The 20,945-nt window shown below is 43.2% G+C and overlaps 1 protein-coding gene across 18 annotated transcripts in view; it reads left to right on the top strand.

Annotated features, from left to right (window-relative positions):
• Positions 1–20,945, top strand: part of ENAH (ENAH actin regulator) — a 203,968-nt gene that overhangs the window by 36,303 nt on the left and 146,720 nt on the right. For 10 of the 18 annotated variants that reach the window (XM_021064410.2, XM_021064409.2, XM_021064397.2 and 7 more), the window contains exon 1: positions 2,141–2,588. The exons of 7 other annotated variants lie outside the window; for them this stretch is intronic. In XM_021064410.2, the coding sequence (XP_020920069.1) occupies positions 2,584–2,588 (5 nt within the window). In that variant the 5' untranslated portion in view covers positions 2,141–2,583. Of the gene's footprint in view, positions 1–2,140; positions 2,589–20,945 lie in introns of those variants that run through there. One more of the 18 variants, XM_084979208.1, reaches the window with a different exon arrangement.

Genomic DNA, 20,945 nt, shown 5'->3' with positions numbered 1-20,945 from the left:
AGTCATTACAGCAAAATCTCCACCCCTTTTGGCTCTTCTTAAGAGTTTCCCCTGAAACATAAGCTCTGCTGGATTTACTGTATTGCTATGAATGGACAAAGGCAAATTGGTGTGAATTCTTTGTGGTTGAACATGTCTTATGAAAACTTTTCCAAGATGGTTCAATATGTCTTCCGATTGCTTTTCCAAGAAAACAGCCTCCACAGCAAATGTTCCTTGGTTAATTTGGAGAATCATATCAGAGGTGCATGTGTTTTAATTACAGAAATGACAGTGAGTACTTATGATAAGACAATGAACCTCACAGCAGCTATGGTTTTTAACTGTGCCTATTGTGTGAACTCATCCAATCCTTGGGCTCTATATTTCCCTGTCTTGCAATATGGCAACAAGGATATTTGACTGGCAAGGGTGTTTTAGCTCCAGAGATCCTGGAATAAAAAAATTCTGTGATGGTGAGCTGTAATTAGACATGTGGGTGGAAATTAGCATTCTTCAAGCACACCATGTGTAAGCAGAGGCACTCTGCTTTTTTGCTACCTGAGGCCTCCCTTGGTCCCCTGCCATAGCTCCAGGTCACTGAGTCTACAGGGCTGTTGGTTTGAGGCTGCAGGTTCCAAAAAGAAAAAAATAACTCAGTATTGAGTCTGAAACTGGGAAGCTTTTTATAGTTAAAACTGGGCCACATAGTTCTATTACACACAAGCAAGGCATTGACCAAGTATGACTATATAACTTGTTCACTTTTCTTTTGGAAGTGTAAATGATCTCAACTGTCAAAACTATAATTTGAATTGTACCTCTATCTTAAAATAAAACACCAAAACTTTTGCATCGATTCATGGAGTCATGGCAGGTCCTCCATTTTAGATTAGATCCTTCAGTCAGGGGAACTCAGCTGAAACGGATCTTTTCCACACTGGTTATCTTAAAAAAATACACACCCCTTCTCAGGACTACAAGAGGCCTACAATTTGTCCAGTTTAAATTTTCATCTGATTTTTGGATTTGCTTTTGTATAGCTACAAACTCCCCAAACTATAAATTCTGGCTTTCTGGATGACAACCCCCAGCCTCGCCATTGACTTTGAGTTTGCTTCGCCAGCATTTTACGTTTACCTTTTAAAGGAGGTGATTTCAAGACCAAACGAATGATGGGAAATTTAAAACTATCGTTAGTTCACAACCCTCCCCGCCCCCACTCCCGGGCCGGAATTCCCTCTTTGCTAATGACGATAGAAAGCGGTTTCACCCGCTGCGTTTCTCCTCTTCACTCTTGCGGCTGTTCACGATGCCGCGCGCGTCTCCCGGCGACTGCGTTTCCCCGCGAGTTGGCTGCGTTCTTTCGGGGATGAAGTCATCCCTATACATAGTGTGTGCATATCAGCTCGTTAAATCGGCACAGCACACTGGGATTCCTCGGGAAGCAAAGGAGCGAAGCGAACAATGATGACCATATTTTCCATTTAAACGTCCCCCCTCCCCCCAACCCTGGAGGAATCGCCGGGAGCAGCGCGCGGCGGGGGCGGGCCGCAGGGCTGGTCGGGATGCCCAGCGACTGGCAGGTCCCGATCCTGAGATAGCAACAGGGCGAGCTGAGGACAAGTCCCGCGCGAGGGCACCCGGCCGCCGGCAGATCCGGAGTCCCCCGGCCCGGCCCTGTGCCCAGTCACGCATTCCGGTCGCCGCCTCCTGGTTCTCCGCGCCGGGAGGTCCCGGCGCCCCAATCTCCGCACGCCGGCGTGGGGGAGACCCGGGAGCTCCCCCAGCCTCAGGGGAGTGGGAGGCCAGCGCGGGGCGGGGGACCCACGGCCAAGGACAGCCCGGGGCGAGGAACCCCGCCGACAGCGGGTTAGGGGGTGGGCAGTCCCGATCCCAGGGGGCTGGAGGGGGCGGGGTGGCAAAGCAACAAAGAGCCTTTGCTAACCCGCCGTCGCCGAGCCCGCTCCCGCCCCTCCCCGCTCTCCGCAGTCCGGCGGGGGCCCGGGCCGGCAGGGGGTGTGGGGGCGGCGCCCGGCCCCCCGCCTCCCCCCGCCCCGCACCGCCCCCTCGCCCCCGGGGGAAGGAGGGGAGGAGGGCGGCGCCTGCGTGTTCCTCCGCCGCGCGCCCCGCCTCCTCCCGGGTTCCTCGCGGCGATCCAGACTCTCCTCCCGAGGCTGCCGCAGCTGCCGGTTGCACACGGCCTCGGCGGCGGCGGGCGCGGCGGGCGCGGGCCTGTGGAGCGGCGGCCGGGCGCGCAGCCTCGGCAGGCACCCCTCCGAGGGCGGCCGAGGAAGCTCCCGGGGGAGGAGGAGGAGGAGAAGGAGGAGGTGGGGGGCTGCGGCGGCCGCGGGACCCGCTCGGCGCCTCGGCCTCTCCGCCCCCTCCCCAGCTTTTCTTTCGCCCTCTTCTCTCCCACTCCCGGCCGGCGCCGCGGCTTTGTGCGAGGAGATGGTGTAGCCCCGCGGGCGCCCGGAGGAGGAGGAGGTGGACACTTGTCTCCCGGCCCCGAGCTGCGTCTCCGCCCCTGGAGGAGAGACCCCCTTCGGCTCGGCGCCTCCCGCGACTCCCGGCTGCTGGGGAAGCCTCGGCGCGGCCGGCACCATGAGGTGAGGGGCGCGCGGGGCGGGGGCCGGCGGGCCATTGTGCCGCGGAGCCGCGACCCCGCTCTCCCGGGACCCCGCCTTCCGTCTCCCGGCCCGGCGCGTCTCCCCGGGTCTCCGCTCTCTTTCTCCCCCTCCCCCTTTGTCCCTTCTCATTTCTCTTTCTTTCTTGTAATCCTCCCCAACCGCTCTTCTTGGAGGGGGGGTCCTCGTTTCGACGTCCTCCCATTTTTCCTCAAATGCTCCTCTTTCGCCCAGGATTCCCCTTCGTAAATTTAATTTGCTCCTGGCTCTCCCCCGCCCCCCGCCGTGGCCAGCCAAACCTGGGAGATGGGGAGGGGTTCGAGAATCGAAGCGTGTATGTTGCTGGGAAACAGGTATTTTTCCGTCTAGATGTAAAAATTTCGCGCAGTTTTATTACAGAACTCTCGTGTTTAATTAAAAAAGGGAGAAAAGTTTGAAAGATCTGAAATTTCTGCGGGGAATAAAGTCCTCTGGTAGCCCTAGGTGGAGGAGCTCCGAAAGGTGAAATTTTCCGATAGTGGGGGAAGGGAACGAATTTATTAGGCTTCTCTTTGGGGGGACGCAGTAAACGGCTGGGATAAGTAAGTTGTCCGGGGTGTGTAAACGGGGGCGGGGGAGGGATTTGTTTGGAAAACGCTTTTCTCTCCTTCCTCTGTAGCAGCCTGTGTTGCATTGCAGCAGCTGCTTTTTCCTGTCCCTCTGTAATCAATAGAACAGAAGCTAGATGATTTTTTCAGCCCCAAAGAATTGAATGTACCGTCGTAAAATATTTTTTTTAACCGATACGGTGAAACATATGGTGTGATATTTTTCGTTGTTGTTTCTCCAATTGTGTAAGAGAATAAACCATGATGTGGTGTGTCATTCATTGGAGATTTTTTTCAGCCTTTCCTAAGCCCGTTTTGTGTCCATAACCACCTCTTTTCGGATTGGTGCAAGACTTCGTGAGAAATGAGTCTTGGTAGACTGAAGGCTGATCCATTCTGCGTTATCATCCTTAAGGCCTTCCTTTTAGGTTAAACAATTGGGGATAAAGTACATTACTCCATTTCTGTCTTCTGGAAGAGATAATCTTACAGTTCATTTGGATTTGAATCTCCTTTGTGTTAAAAGATTAATGGCTAACCGTTGCCAAGACCTTTATAAAGTAATACAATGAGATTTGAAAGATACAATCTACACATTCCTTCGCTTTGGCAAGAAAATGTCAAGTCATTGGAATTTTCTCATTTTAAGTAATTTCCATTTTAAACTTTTTTTTTTTTTCTGTCAAGGTTGAACACTTTACTTTCCCATTTTGTTTTTGCATATGTATTTTGTGATATAGCTGTGTTGAGTTTTCACTCCAGCTTACGGTGGATTTGAACCATGTATTTCTCTGATTCCAAGTTACAGACCTTTATTTGAAGGGTTTAAAAATTGTTTTTTAATGTTATGTTTGTAAGGGATCCCTTTTCCTTAGTGATTTCACATGCAAGTTATTTTCAAATATAATGGATCGGTTTAAAATGTAATTATGCGATATAAACCAAATATCATAATCTTTGTAAAATATGGCTTAAAAAAACTTGAGCCATGCATTTAAGCATTTTTTTAAGCATTTTTTAAAAAATCGAGTTACTGATGTCCTTGAAAACTCAGGAAATAAATGATAAAACATACATAATGTTAATAATCTCATAATACTATATGTTATTGATTTCTGCTTTAAAGATGTAAAGCTTATGGGGTCTCCCAGACCAGAATTTATCAAATTTTTCCACACTTTGGGTATGTTTTTCTCAACATTGAGAAATACGAAACAATGGAAGTAGGATATTTTAGAATAAAATCATCAGAATGTTCAGAAGTTGTGAACACAACAAAAAAGAAGTATTCAGTGCAGTTTGATCACTGTCAAGTATAGTTGTCAGTCTGTCACAGGTAAATTATGCTTTCACTTAAAAGTTCCTTTTCTAATAAAAAGTAACTTGTAATTTCTAAGCTGTTGTCCTGCTCTGTTCCTTATTCATTGCGGAAGGGGTGGAATCACACTGATGCTTTCCAGTGGCATAAATATAGAACGTGGTACACAGGTCTGAAAAGTTTGTTCAAGTAGTCTACAGTAATCCTTTGTAGCGCTAATTGTGAATAATTTAAGAGGAGCAAGGAGGATCAGCTTTTCACTTTGGAAGGCATTGGATTATTTGGTAGGTGGTTTGTGCAACTCCTGTATAAACATTTCCTTAGATAACTGTAAAAGCAAGATGGTCTGTTACGGAAGTAAAAGGTACTTGTGCTGGTTGCAACAAGTTCTGGGATATTTTGGTGCTTAAGAAAGGGCTCTTCAGGTTATGTTCATATTTAACTTAGTCTCAAGGATGCTTTCAAGTACTTTAGGATGTAAAGGCTATGTTATCGTAGCCCTTCAGTTATATTAAGGAGTAGTTCTGATGTTTTACAGGCCAGCCAGAAATAGGAGTGCATGACTAGGAATTTCCACTTAAGTTGGTCAGAGTTTTGAAGAGAGGATATGATAAATCTGTTTCTGTTTAGGCGGTAGTGATAAGATCTCTCAGATGACTTTAGTTTCAGGAATAGCTCTGTGATATAATGTAATTCCTATACAAAAGGGGACTGGACTCATACCTTACTTTCCTGAAACAATCTGAAAGGTATTCTGTACTTGTCAAAAGCTGTATGTAGAATTACTTGTTAATACTTTGCTTACAGATGAGAATGAAAAAAAAAAATGAGAAAGTGCATTTCTTATGCAAGACAGTGAAAGGGTGGAGACCCCCCCAAAACTGGTACAATTTTGTTAGTGTATAGCATCCCTCATTTTGGTGCTATTCTTATTTTTCATTTATGTAATGTTTCAAAAGTATAAGATGATTTGTGATAGAGGTAGTGTAATATATGTAGTATTATATGCCTCAAATGATTACATTTTCATTTAGTCAGGAACTCACAATTTTTCTTTTCTTTTTCTTTTTTTAGTAGAGGACCTTGTCTGATAGAAAATCGTTGCCTTTAGCGTAGTGGCTAAGAAGAGCTCAGAAGATTTTGGGTTGATACTCTTGGGTCTGTTATTAAGTAGTCCAGGCTTCCACTCACTGTTCTGTGACTTTCTCATGGAAAAAGCTGTAGTAGAGTTGTGAGGATTCCTCCAAGCCGCTTATTAGCTGGATGACCTTGAGCTGACCACATTATTTCACTGATCTATATTTTAAAGTATGTAAAAATAGGGATAATTTTTTACTAGGTTTAAAGAGCAAATGATAATAGAGTGTGCTTTGTGTACTCATAAGCATTATACAGTTCGATTACTCCTCTTCCCTTAGGGCTTAGTTCTGCTTTAGACTAGTTATGTGAAACTTTCAGGTAGTTTGCTTCACCTTTCTGGGCCTCCCCTAGTTTCAGGATGGCAAACAGGTTCTGTTTTGTTTATCTACACCGGATTGGTAGTGGTTGCCATGTTGATAAGAACACATAACGACTTTCTGGGTTTGGTGAGACAGTGCTAAGATTAGTAATATTTGATTGGGACGTGGGTCCCAGAGAATGCCTCTTATTTAACCATCTGTGATCTAAACTGATCTTTAGATTTCCTTTCTTTCTTTTTTTGTCTTTTCTAGGGCTGCACCCACGGCACATGGAGGTTCCCAGGCTAGGGGTCGAATCAGAGGTGTAGCCAACAGCCTATGCCACAGCCATAGCCACGCAGGATCCGAGCCACGTCTGTGACCTATACCACAGCTCATGGCAATGTCAGATCCTTAACCCACTGAGCAAGGCCAGGGATCGAACCCGCAATCTCGTGGTTCCTAGTTGGATTTGTTAACCACTGAGCCACGATGGGAACTCCTACATTTCCTTCCTATGTGTACGTTTAGAGTCTTCAAAATAGTTCTTTTTTGTTACCTTCATTTGTAATAATAATAAATTTAATATGCATATTAGAGTGTGGCACAGTCAGGGCTCAAAAGACTCAGACTTTGTATGCTGACTTGTTACTGGAGTAAATTGATAAAAATAGAGACAATTCTATTATTTCACAAGATTGTTGTGCCAAATGTCAAGTGAGATACCCATGAAAGGATACAGATAAAAGTCTTGCTTTTCTCATGGATCTTCCTTTATAGCTTGTAGCTCTGGATGTCTGACTTTCTCACAAAGGTTTATTTTAGGGGCAAGGAGCCAGATTTTGCATTTTTTTGGAATGTCAGTACATTGTATTTAGGCATTGTTTTGCCTTGTAGGCATTCAGTAACTACATCTTGAATAGAATGTGGATTCATGGAGAAAATCGACTGGTTTTCTCAGTATTCGAGCTTTTAAATACCTTGTTAGCCCAGTTGGAATAAGCAGAATAACTGGCAGCCCTTTTGGCAGGTGTAGAAGAAATTAACATTCTGGACGGAGTTGTGGTTCCTTATCCTACACACAGCTTAAACCTGGGGGGTTGTATAACTTGTAAAACACCTAATCTTTATCATACGTTTAGGAAGGATTTGGAAAAAAATGTGATTTCAATTTTTACACAGTTATTGGGGAGGAAGAGGATACTTAAACTCTTCCTGGGCCTAAAGTTCCCCTCTCCCCCTTCCTTGAAATTGATGGATGGAACTGAGTGGAAGTACAGGTTAAAAGAATCTGAGCTGAGTTTGTAACTCACTGAGTGCCAAATGAAGCCTTAGGAATATTCTGGAATAGAAATCAGGAAGAGGATTCCCTGTTAGACCTTCTGGGAAGTAAGTAGTCTTTATCGATCTCCCAGCTAGTCCTGTGTGTTCCTACGTACTTTGCACGTTTTTTTTTTTTTTTTTTTTTTTTTTTTTTTTTTAACCATTGCACTTATTACGTTGTTTTATAATGATCTGGATCTATCCATCTCTCTTCATGGTGAGCTCCTTGGGGGTAGGACTGCATTTTTATATTCGTGGTAATGGTAAAATATTTGACAAATAGCAGGTCCTTATAGAAACTTGACTTTGGAGGTATTCTTTTCCAGAATCTAGTCACTGACAATAACCACCATTTTTGGAGCATCTGTAATGTTCTAGAAGCTCTACTGGGTATTATAGGATGAAAAGTAGTATTTGGTTGATAGTGATTTTTTTTTTTTTTTTTTTGTCTTTTGAGGGCTCCACGCATAGCACATGGAGGTTCCCAGGCTAGGGATCAAATCGGAGCTATAGCTGCTGGCCTACCCTACAGCCACAGCAACACCAGATTTGAGCTGCGCCTTCGACCTACACCACAGCTCATGGCAACGCTGTATTCTTAACCCACTGAGTGAGGCCAGGATCGAACCTGCGTCTCATGGATACTAGTCAGGTTTGTTAACCACTGAGCTACGACTGGAACTCCAGTAATTTTTTTTTTTTTTAAGTGATTTTTGTTTTTTCCATTATAGTTGGTTTACAGTGTCAATTTCTGCTGTACAGCAAAGTGGCCCAGTCACGTGTATATATACATTCTTTTTCTCACATCATCCTCTATATGTTCCATCATAAATGACTAGATATAGTTCCCTGTGCTGTACAGCAGAGTAATTGTTAATATAGTTACTCAGTTCACACAAAAACAAGCATCTTGACCTCAGGAATAGGTATAGAGTTTCTTGCTCAAACACAGAGCTCAGAAGTGGCCCAAAACAGTAAGACTCAGGTTTGTCTAACTCCAAAGCCCTTTTGGAGGAAAGGTGTTTCCTTGACTTTCTCATTAAATTCCAAATTAACAGAATGGCCATGAATCTGTTTTAGTCTCTGTGATCATAGGACTTGCAAATGTTTATGAGCGACAAGCTTATGCATGTCTCTTGATTTAGCTTATTTCTACTCAGTGACTGCCTTGTTTTGATTCTTATTAGTGCTTAAAATACCAATAATTGGATAGTTTGTGTGGAAGGTGTATTAGTCAGCTCAGGATACCGTAACCAAATCCCAGAGAAATTTGTTTTCTCCCAGTTCTGGAGGCCGGAAATTAAGAGATCAAGGTACCAATATGGCCAGGTTCTGGTAAGGCTCTCCTTACCCACTTGCAGACTGCTCTGCTGTCTTGGACAGTTTCCTGCTATATCCTCACATGGCAGAGAGAGACAGACCCCCAGTCAGACACAAGGGAGGGAGGGAGGGAGGAACGGAGGGAGACGGAGAGAGAGAGAGAAAGAAACCAAGATCTCCCTTCTTCTAAGGTTATTTAATCTTAGTTACTTCCGAAAAGCCCTGTCTGCAAATACAGTCACTTGGAGGTTAGGGCTTCAAACAGAGGGATTCTTTTGGGGGGGAAACAATTCAGCCCATAGTAAAAGATAACCAGAATTTTTTTTTTTTTTTTTTTTTTTGTCATTTCTTGGGCCGCTCCTGCGGCATATGGAGGTTCCCAGGCTAGGGGTCTAATCACAGCTGTAGCCACTGGCCTACGCCAGAGCCACAGCAACACGGGATCTGAGCCACATCTGCAACCTACACCACAGCTCACGGCAAAGCCAGATCCTTAACCCACTGAGTAAGGGCAGGGATCGAACCCGCAATCTCATGGTTCCTAGTTGGATTCGTTAACCACTGCACCACGGTGGGAACTCCCCAAATTTTTTTGTCAGTAGATACAGCTTTGATAGAAGCTAATCTGTATAATGCTTATGTGATTTATAGGTTGGTTTTAAGAAACTATATGTAGAAATAATTTACTAATGAAAATAAATAAGGGAGCAGATTTACACAAGAGACCTCTTATATTTTCTAGAAATTCCCATACATTGGGAAGCTTCTGTTTTATAATGATTCTAATAAACTTAGTTAAGATGTACTTTTCCAGAGGATCCTTTTGGTGTGAAGCCGTGTGCACACATGTCTCAGTGCTGAAGCTGTGTGGAAGGCGGTGAAGAGGACCCTGAGTTGGAGTTCAGGTTCTCTTTTGACATTTAGGAACTAATTCATAATTTTTTAGTAGATTGCAAACAGTAGTTTTCAAGATGGGAATTTTTTTTCTGTAAAATGGAGGTACTTTTTGCATTCCAGAGTTGTTAGGAAAATCAGAAATTCTCTAGAACCCTGGCATAACACTTGGCACGTAAAATAGACTTGATAAGAGTAAATCCCCTGCTTCTCTGAAAGTCTGACATCGCTTATGTTTATGTTAAGAATGTGAAAAACGATGTAAAATGGTGCAGGTGCTTTAGAAAACAATGTCACAGACAGTTCCTCAAAATGCTAAACCGGAGAGTTACCGGATGACCCTGCAGTTCCACTCCTAGGCGTATACCCAAGAGAAAGAAAAACGTCAGTCCGCACAGACTAGTACACACATGTGCATGGCAGCATTACTTGTAATAGCCAAAAGGAACTTGTGCTTTTAGGGGTTTGTGCAGAAGGGTTCTCAGACCCCGTTCCACCGTGTGTGTGTGTGTGTGTGTGTGTGTCTGTGTGTCTGTGTGTGTGTGTCTGTGTCTGTGTCTCTCTCTCTGTGTGTGTCTGACAATTCAAGTCTTTTTTTTTTTTGCTTTTTAGGGCCGCATCCTTGACATATGGAAGTTCCCAGACTAGGGATCAAATCGGACCTGCAGCTGCTGGCCACAGCATCGCCAGATCCAGGCCACGTCTGCCACCTACACCACAGCTCACAGCAAGGCTGGATCCTCAACCCACTGATCGAGGCCAGGGATCGAACCTGCATCCTCATGGATCCTAGTCAGGTTTGTTAACCACTGAGCCACGAAGGGAACTCCAACTCAATTCTGATGCTGTCTACTTGGAGATAGAATCAGATTCCAGATTCCACAGGGGCTCAGTCCCACAAGACGCACCCTTCATGTCAGAAGTGGGTCGCAAGTCCAGGTTGTTCCCTGTTCTTCTTACTGCCTGGCTATGAATCAAAGGTTCCTGTGACTGCCCCCCTGTCTTGACCTAACCCTCCTCGCCAAATCCTCAGGTTTGATGAATTTGCCAGAACCACTCACAAAACTCAGGAAAACTCTTTTACTGGCTAGATTACTGATTTGTTATGAAAAGATTTTAAGGGTGCTGAGTCAGATAAAGAGATACATAGAAGGAGTTCCTGAACAAGGGAGCATCTGTCCTCAGGGAGCTTGGGGGCCCACATGGTGGCACTTGGAAGAGTTCTGGTTCCCTGACGTGCAAGCTCTCAAAATAGAGGCCTGAAAGATGCTCTTAGGGGTTTTTATGGAGGTGTCTCCCTTTTTTTTTTTTTTGATTGTGCTCTAGGTACAAACAGGTTCCTGGGCCAGGGATCAAACCCTCAGACCCAAGCTACAGCAGTGACAATGCCTAATCCTTAACTGCTGGGCCACCAGGGAGCTCCTGGAGGCTTCTTTACATAGTCATAAATGACTGAATCATTGGCCAGTGGTGATAGATTCAACTTGCGGCCCCTCTCCTCATCCCTGGAGGTGGGGGTGGGACTGAACGTCCCACCCCTCAAATTGCTTGGTTGGTTCTCCTTGCACTGTAGGTGCTTCTGAAGGTTGCCTTGTTCACATCATCAAAAGACATCTTTATCATTTTCTACACTTACGAAATTCCAAGGGTTTTGGGAGCTGTGAGCCTGGAACCATGAAGGAAAACCAAATGTATATAAATCTGAATGACCACATACGTATCTTACTAATCACCATATGTATGGGGTTTCTTTCTGGGGTGATGGAACATGTTCTGGAATTAATGATGATAGTGGCACAACCTTGTGAATATACTAAAACCCACTGAATTTTATGCTTTAAAATGGGGAATTTTATATGTGAATTATACCTCAACCTCCAGTCCCCATTCTTCGATGATTATTTTCACTTATTTACTGGAATAGATAACATCAGAAGATGCTCTCATTTGCTTTACATTAAAAAATTACTTTATTGAAGTATAGTTGATTTACAGCAAAGTGATTCAGTTATACACATATATAGGTGTATATTTATATACACACATACACACATTCTTATATTGTTTTCTATCATGGTTTGTGACAGGATATTGAATATAGTTCCCTGCACTCTATGGTTTTTATACTTGTTTTTATCCACTCTCTATGTAATAGTTTGCACCTGCTAATCCCCAGTTCCCAACCCTTCCCCTCCCTCTGCTTTCCTTTGTTTCTGACATTTTTGTTACTTAGGACTAATACTTACTGGCCTTGCTCATGGCATGTGGAAGTTCCTGGGCCAGGGATTGAACTTGCACCTCTGCAGTGACCCAAGGCACTGCAGGCAGATTCTTAACCCACTGCCCCACCGCAGGAAGTCCTGGACTAATACTTTATTTTTTTATTTTTTTGTCTTTTTTGCCATTTCTTGGGCCGCTCCCACGGCGTATGGAGGTTCCCAGGCTAGGGGTCGAATCGGAGCTGTAGCTGCCGGCCTACACCACAGCCACAGCAACTCGGGATCCGAGCCGCGGCTGCGACCTACACCACAGCTCATGGCAACGTCAGATCCTTAACCCACTGAGCAGGGCCAGGGGTCAAATCCGCAACCTCATGGTTCCTAGTCGGATTCGTTAACCACTGCGCCTCGACGGGAACTCCCCTGGACTAATACTTTAAATCGAAATCTTCATGTTTTCGAAAGAGAGATTGAAGATAGAACCATGGGGCTCTGCTCCTTAGGGAACCAGGCGGATGGGAGTGCTGAAGTGGCAGCGTTAATAGTGGCATCTTCAAGAGGCCTGAACAAATTTTGGAGTCATACCTTCATGTTCAGTTAGCAGCCATCTCTGTTACAAGCAGGATGGCTGAGGTCACTGATAAGATCAGTGAAGCACGTCCATCAGAAACTTAGAAGACTGTTTCATTTGGGTAGTGATTTTTTCTTAGGTCTGTTTACACTAATCGCAGATACCAAAGAAAGTTCTGTCTTTGGGGAATAAAGCAGCCTTGATGACATTTTAAAATAGACTGAGTACTTTTCCAGTGTTCAAGCCCTTCTAGAACATCTGGTCTTGGTAACCAGTACATCTGATGATAACGAAGTCAGAATGACTAACTGTGCTTTTGAAGTCCTCAATCTCCTTTTCTTTTCGTATCTGTTATATGTGTCAGCTTGGTAGGGAAGAAGCTTCATAAAGAACCTCAGAATAGAAAGTTAAGTAAAATGAATAGCTCTTTAGGTCAAATCTCAAGAGAGTCCACATTGCTTGTTTTACCGAGCAGTGAAGGGTTTCTGTGCAGGTTTTATAATAATAAATACTGGTTATATTTGAGTGTCTGCCCTGAGATATCCCTTTCCCAAATTCTCAGCTCACATTAGACTAGTATTGCAAGAGCTTGTGTCTGTTCATGTTTTTTTAATATTTATGAATAAGTTTTTATTTCAGTTATTTTAATCTCTTTTTAGTCACTTTAATCTTTTACTTACAGCGTTTTAAGAAAATGAACCAATTTACTATTATCCAAATAAATGTCTGGTCAGTGGTTTTTTTTTGTTTTTTGTTTTTGTCTTTTTGTCTTTTTGCCGTTTCTTGGGCCGCTCCCGCGGCATATGGAGGTTCCCAGGCTAGGGGTCTAATCGGAGCTGTAGCTGCCAGCCTACGCCTGAGCCACAGCAACGTGGGATCCGAGCCGCGTCTGCGACCTACACCATAGCTCACGGCAACGCCGGATCGTTAACCCTCTGAGCAAGGGCAGGGATCGAACCCGCAACCTCATGGTTCCTAGTCGGATTCGTTAACCACTGCGCCACGTTGAGAACTCTGTTTTTTTTTTTTTTTTTTAATTTTATTTTTCATGGCTGCACCTGAGGGACATGGAAGTTCCTGGACTAGGGGTTGAATCGGAGCTGCAGCTGCAGTCTACACCACAGCCACAGCAATTCGGGATTTGAGCCACATCTGCGACCTACTCCATAGCTTGCACCAGATCCTTAACACACTAGGCAAGGCTAGGGATTGAACCTGCATCCTCATGGGTACTAGCTGGGTTCTTAACCTGCTGAGCCACAGTGGGAACCCTCAGTGTTCCATCTAGAATTTTGATATTTTGATGTCCAGCTTTCTAGTCTTTTTATAATACACATACGCAGCCATAAAAGTGCTTGTGTGTGTATGAGTATGTTTTTTTGTTGTTGTTGCTTTTTTTTTTTTTTTTAGCACCACACCTGAGGCACATGGAGGTTCCCAGGCTAGAGGTCGAATCAGACTACAGCTGCTGGCCTACACCAGAGCCACAGCAACGCCAGGTCTGAGCCATGTCTTCGACCTACACCACAGCTCATGGCAATGCCAGATCCTTAACCCACTGAGCATGGCCAGGGATCGAACCCACAACCTCATAGTTCCTAGTTGGATTCGTTTCCGCTGTGCCACGATGGGAACTCCTGCATGAGTATGTTTTAAATAAAAGTGATACCACACTATTTAAAAAGGAGATTACGGAGTTCCCACTGTGGTGCAGTGGGTTAAGAATCCAACTGCAGCTGTTCAGGTCTCAGAGGTTCAGTCCCTGGCCAGGCCCAGTGGGTTAAAGGGTCTGGCATTGCTGCAGCTGCAGCTTGGATTCAACTCCTGGCCTGGGAACTTCCACGGGTGTGGCCATTTAAAAAAAAAAGTGAAATTATGTATTTTGTAACTGACCCCTTTCCACATCTTGTCACTAAATAGAGGTCTATATAATTTTTTTTTTTTTTTTTTTTTTTTTTTTTTTTTTTGTCTTTTTGCCATTTCTTGGGCTGTTCCCATGGCATATGGAGGTTCCCAGGCTAGGGGTCGAATTGGAGCTGTAGCCGCTGGCCTATGCCAGAGCCACAGCAGCATGGGATCAGAGCCACGATCTGAGCCGTGTCTGCAACCTACACCACAGCTCACAGCAACGCCGGATCCTTAACCCACTGAGCAAGGCCAGGGATCGAACCTGCAACCTCATGGTTCCTAGTGGAGTCGTTAACCACTGTACCATGACGGGAACTCCCCAAGGTCTATATGATTTTAAGTGACTGCATAGTATTTTTATTATGCTTTGGGTGACCTTAATCTATTGAATCTTTTAGGAATGGACTTTTAGATTTTTTTCATTATTTTTGTTATTATTTAAAAAACACTGCTATGAACATCTTTGGATATATTTTCTTTGTACACATATGTATCATAATTTATATCTGCACAGATACTTATATTTTAGGAGCAATTCCTAGAATTAAAATTGAGGAGGAGTATTTATTTTTTTCCTTCTGCTTTCTTCTATTAGCAGGTCCTATCAGGTTGGCCTCCTTTTGCTTCTCTTCATCTCCCTGTGACTCTGCTCAAATCCATGTCACTGTTAATCTTACCTGAATAATTACTGTCTTATTTTTCCATTATTATCCCCCATTCTCTATACATCAGTTAGAATGATCTTAAAGTGGAAATCAGATGTTATTATTCCCCTGTGAAAGCCCATCTTGATGCTCTTAGAATAAAACCTGTATTAATAGTAAAACCAAAATTATTCATAGGTCCTGTGTGATCTGGCTATGTTGTAGTTCCCAGCACCGGCTTCTGTGAATATGCAATAAGCATTTGAGTGAATAATTAGTGAAATCACCAGGCTAAAGGGATGAGAGTGCCAGGTTCACCACATTCTGACCAACCGGAGCCATTATCAGCCTTGTTAATCTTTGCTGATCTGATCAGCAAAAGGTGTTATCTCATTTTAATTTGTGTTTCTTTGATTGCTAGTAGAGTTGAACATTTCTTCATGTGTTTATTGGACATGTCTATTTTTGTATGAGTTGTCTGTTTCTATCCTTTGCCCATTTCCCCAATGGGATGTTTAGTTTTCTTGTCATGACTTCAAACATCTTACATAAGTAACCCTTTCTGGTACAGATATGTCGTGCCAGTTATCTAATGTGCTGTTGTAAACCACCTCAGAACTGAGTAAAACAGGGAGGAGTTGGCTGGGCAGTTCTGCTGGTCACACCTGGTCACTCTGATCTTTTCTTTCCTCGTCTGGGTTCATGTGGTGTGTCTGGCTTGCACTTAGTAGTAATAGGCAGCCTTCCCTGAGATCATGCCCCGGTGCCCAAGCTCTTATCAAACTTTGGCCTTCCGGCCTGCTCTCTCATGTCTAATTGGCCAAAGCCAGTCATGTGGTCAGACACTCAGAGTCTGGATGGGAAGAGGCTCTACACAAGCATGAATCAAGAGGTGTGATCCCTGGGGGCCATGATGGAAGATCAACCATCAGTATCTTAGAAGGAAATTTATCACTAGTTTTAATTTTGTTTTGGTATAGAAGCATTAAAATTTCATGTCAGATCTGCCAGTCTTTACCTTTATAGTTTCTGCCTTTGGTGTCATGCCTTCCCCAACCTAAAATTATATATGTAGTCACCTACATTTTTTTTTTTTTTTTGGTTTATGGTTTCATCTATGTTTAAATTTAGGCCACCTGAACTTTATTTTGGTGTTAAGATAGGAGGTTAGAATTTGACTAAATATTTGATATTTACTCAGCATCACTTGAATAATCCATATTTTCCACATTGTTTTGAAATGCTACACTCATTGTATACTGAGTTCCCATAAATACTTAGTTCTATTTCTGGACTCATTTGTTATTTGTCTAATTCTATGTTAGTACCTCGCTTTTTTTTTTTTTTTTTTTTTTTTTTTTTTCTTTCCTCTTTTTGGCCACAGCTGTGCCATGCAGAAGTTCCTGGGCCAGGATCAAACCCCAGCCACAGCAGTGACACCACCACATCCTTAACCTGCTGCACCACCAGGGAATTCCCTAGTCCTAGTTTTTAGAATCATTTCATCAATTAAAACAAAAACGTGCACCTCTAAACCTCTTGGAGTTTTAATTAGAACTCTGTTAAGTTAATGGATTAACCTGGGTAGGGGAGTGATCTGATCCCTTTATAATACTAAATTTTCCATTCTTTTTTTTTTTTAATCCGTATATTCAGACTTTTAATTTCATCTTTAGTGAAGTACAGCAACACTTTAGTTTTTAGTTAAGTAGGTTTGATACAGTCCTTTTTATAAGTTCTTACATGTTTAGAAATTAAGCTTTCAGCTCATTTTTATTGTAAGTTTATCTGTTCTCATTTTTCTTTGTCTTAATTTTATTTAAAGTGTATGGGAGTTCCCTGGTGGCCTTGTGGTTAAGGATTCAGCATTGTCACACTTCTGTGGCACAGGTTTGAGCCGTGGCCCAAGAACTTCCATGTGTTGGGGTCATGGCCAAAAAAGTATGCACTTAAACTTAAACATAAAGCTTGTGACTTAAGTTTTCCCTGGGAGTTCCTATTGTGCCTCTGCAGTAATGAACCCTGCTATTAATCCATGAGGATGTTGGTTCCATCCCTGGCCTTGATCAGTAGGTTAAGGATCCGGCATTGCTATGAGCTGAGGTGTAGGTAGCAGATGTGACTTGGGTCTGGCGTTGCTGGTGGCGTAGGCCGGCAGCTGCAGCTCCAGTTTGACCCCTAGTCTGGGACTTTCCAGGTGGCGTGAGTGTGGCCCTCAAATAGATAAATTAAAAAAAAAAGTTTTTCCTTTACCAGTGACTCAGTTCTAATGGTGGCATTTATATTACTCAGTTTTCTTAGATTTTGATTTCTTAGAGTTCATAGATTCAGATTACTGAGTACTTACTGCCTGTAATACTTCCCATATTAGCCATTTAATACTCTTCTTACACATTATACAGTAGGAACAGTTGTTATCCCCGTTTTATGAATGAGGAAGCTGAGTCACAGAGGGTTAAGTAACTTGCCCAGGGTCACCCAATGGTAAACAGTGGAACTAGAATTCCATCCCAGGCAGTCTGGTTCCAGAGCCCCTGGTTTTAACCAGTATGCTAGGATATCTCTGTAATCGTTTTTTTTTTTTTTTTTTTTAATTTAAAAAAATTTTATTTTTGTCTGCACATGCTGCATGCACAAGTTTCCTGGGCCAGGGATTGAACCTGTGTCCTGGCAGCAGTCTGAGCTGCTGCAGTGACAATGCCAGATCCTTAACCTGCTGCACCACAGAGGAAGTCCTGTAATGGTTAATTTTTATGAACTGAGATCTGTGTTTGAATTTCTAAATGTTGATGTATGAGTGAATAACTGATTTTTCTTGTGATTTCATCATATAAAAGTTCTTTATTTTCTGAAAATAATGGGTACAAGAACAAGGCCATGTAGAATGAATTGACCTAGAGTAGAAGCAACATTTCAGAGATAGCAGGAGTGGGGAGAAAAGACTTTATTTGGGTTTAATCTTGAAAAATGAAACAAAATTATGGAAACATTCATATAATAGTTGCTACTATGTGTAAAATTCTTAAAATGGAATAAGAATGAATCAAGTATTGGTTGCTTGCTTTGCATAATTTTTTTTTAAGAATTGCAAAATGTCATGAAATTATATCCTTCATTTATGATGGACTTCCCTTAAGAAAGTCTTTTTTTTGGCCATGCCTGCGGCATGTGGAAGTTCCTGGGCTTGGGATCGAACCTGCATTGCAGTAGCCACCAGGCCGCTGCAGTGACAACACCAGATCCTTAACCAGAGGAGTATGAAATGGCTAATATGGGAAGTGTTTTAGGCAGTAAGTACTCAGTGAGCTACAGGGAACTCTTAAAGCCATTTTTGCCAAAATATTCAGGGGCTTCATTAATAAAGCCCAGGGGCATTATTTATATTTTCGGATTCTTTTATTTTTTTGTCTTTTTCTAGGGCCACACCCGCGGCATATTCAGGTTCCCAGGCTAGGGGTTTAATTGGAGCTGTGGCCTCTGGTCTACACCACAGACACAGCAACGCGGGATCCGAGCCTCATCTGTGACCTACACCCACAGCTCACGGCAGTGCCGGATCCTTAACCCACTGAGCAAGGCCAGGGATCAAACCCACAATGTCATGGTTCCTAGTCGAAGTCATTAACTGCTGAGCCACGATGGGAACACCTTGGATTATTTTCTTTTAACCTCCTATTATCTCATTTTCCTTGGCTTTCTCTAATTATTAGCTAATTATATCTGTTCAGATGCCTTCAGCTTCAAGTAATAGATTTAAAAGTACTTAAACCTTGAGAAAGTTTACTGTCTCGTATAATTGGAAGTCCAGAGAAGGTGGGGGCTCCAGGCCCACTTCGCCCTTTGAGAATCCAGGTACATTTTGCCATCCTGAGGTATTCATCTCATCTTCACACTGGTAGCAAGCAAGCTGTAGGATTTCTAGACTTCACTTTCAGAACCAGTAATTTTGGAGTTCCCCTCGTGGCGCAGTGGTTAATGAATCTGACTAGGAACCATGAGGTTGCAGGTTCGATCCCTGGCCTTGCTCAGTGGGTTAAGGATCTGGCGTTGCCATGAGCTGTGGTGTAGGTTGCAGACGCGGCTCAGATCCCGCGTTGTAGTGGCTCTGGCGTAGGCCAGTGGCTACAGCTCTGATTAGACCCCTACCATGGGAACCTCCACATTCGGTGGGAGCGGCCCTAGAAAAGACAAAAAGAAAAAAAAAGAACCAGTGATTTTTTTTTTTTTTTTTTTTGGTCTTTTTTGTCTTTTGTTGTTGTTGTTGCTATTTCTTGGGCCGCTCCCGTGGCATATGGAGGTTCCCAGGCTAGAGGTTGAATCGGAGCTGTAGCCACCGGCCTACACCAGAGCCACAGCAACGCGGGATCCGAGCCGCGTCTGCAACCTACACCACAGCTCATGGCAACGCCAGATCCTTAACCCACTGTGCAAGGGCAGGGACCGAACCCACAACCTCATGGTTCCTTGTCGGATTCGTTAACCACTGCGCCACGATGGGAACTCCAAGAACCAGTAATTTTTATGGGAAGAAGGACCATCTCCTTTTGTCCTCCCCCCTGTGTAATTTACATGCAGCTAAATGTATTAATCATAAGCATATCTACAGGGTGATGGATTTTTACTACAGATACATCTGTGTAGCTCCCAACCAGCTCAGGATACAGAACGTACTTATCACTCCCTTAAGTGCCCTGACTCTCCTTCCTAGTCAGTGTCTGTCTCCAGTTTTCATTTTTGCTGGTGGCTTTGCCAGTAGTTGGACACAGTTCTCATCATTTTTAGTCCCTTTGTAAAGACCTGCATCTGTTGGAAGGTTTGCACTTTTACCTTATAGTGATCCACAGTGTTGTTTTGTAATCGAAATATTTGCCATCATTGAGGGACTGACAGAAGCTACTGTTACCTTAGGAAGGATGTTTGAAAGGGATGAATTTTATTAAGTGGTTAGTTGATGTGTGTGTGTGTGTGTGTTAGGATTGCTTTGCTTCCCTGGGTGACCATGGGAGTCTTGGCAGTGAATCATATTCAGATCCTTGAACCTGTTTTGTCCTGTGTTACATTTTAATATATGTGTTGCTGGGTTGTCTGATACTGCATTATCTATCTCCCCATCCAGTTTGTGATCTGTACAGCACATCTTTCTGAAATTCAGGTTTTATCAGCTCAGTCTTGTGTCTGAAACACTTCAGTGGCTTCCCATTGCCCTTAGAATTAAGACTAAACTTCCTTGTCATGATCCACTTCCTCCATGATTCTTCTTGCTTGTGATTCCAAAGTTAGTAAAAGGCCCAGTAAGATGAATCCTCAAAAACAAGTTATAAAGAAGTGAAGATGTGCATAGACAGACCCTATCCCTTAATGCTTACAGTTTGGTAGGGGTGAAGGGATTAATCACTTGGCTACATGGTGTCGTGAGGTAGACACTTTCATATATTTCTGATTCCTTTTTAAATGTGATGTGCAAATAATATTTAAAATTTTTCTCTAGTATGTGGGCCTTTTAGTTACAGTAGGTTGCCAATGTTATTTTGTATAGTGGAAGTAAAATATTTTGTTATACCCACCTGTTTTGTTCAAAGCATCTACTTTAGGGGAAGTTCCTCAGTCATCTTTTTATATTCCTCTGGATATGGAGGTTTTTCAGGGTGTTTTCATTTTTGGGGGGAGGTACACCTGCGGCATGTGGAAGTTCTGGGCCAGGCATTGAGCCTATGCCTCAATTGCAACCTTTGCCACAGTTGTGGCAACACCAGATCCTTAACCTGCCTGCCACAGGGAACTTCCTCAGGGTGTTTTCATTTGGGGAGGAGATAGGTTTACTAGAATCATCATTGACTTCAGAGCCATTCAGTTCTTTACTGACTGTGAGACCTTGGCTATCCTCAGTCTCAATTTCTGTCTTTGCCAAATGAAATTAATAATCCATTGCCTTGTTTTGTGGTTTATCATAATGCATTTAGAGGATTTATAGAGTTTGTGTATTATAGTTACTGTTTTCTTTGTGTTGCAGCGTAACTTTTTTTTTTTTAATGAAGTTCAAGCTCTCTTGAATATTCCTTTGCCTTTTTCGTTGATTTTTAATATGAAAGACTCCTTTTCTGTTTTTAGGCATTCTA

The sequence above is a fragment of the Sus scrofa genome, chromosome 10 (assembly GCF_054392235.1).
Source record: "Sus scrofa isolate SSC_HxYL_T2T_F1_AM1 chromosome 10, Sscrofa_HxYL_maternal_Yorkshire_Landrace_v2.0, whole genome shotgun sequence".
Classification (NCBI taxonomy): Eukaryota; Metazoa; Chordata; class Mammalia; order Artiodactyla; family Suidae; genus Sus; species Sus scrofa.
The sequence above is the reverse complement of the archived record's forward strand: the minus strand, read 5'-3'. Positions and strand labels throughout refer to the sequence as shown.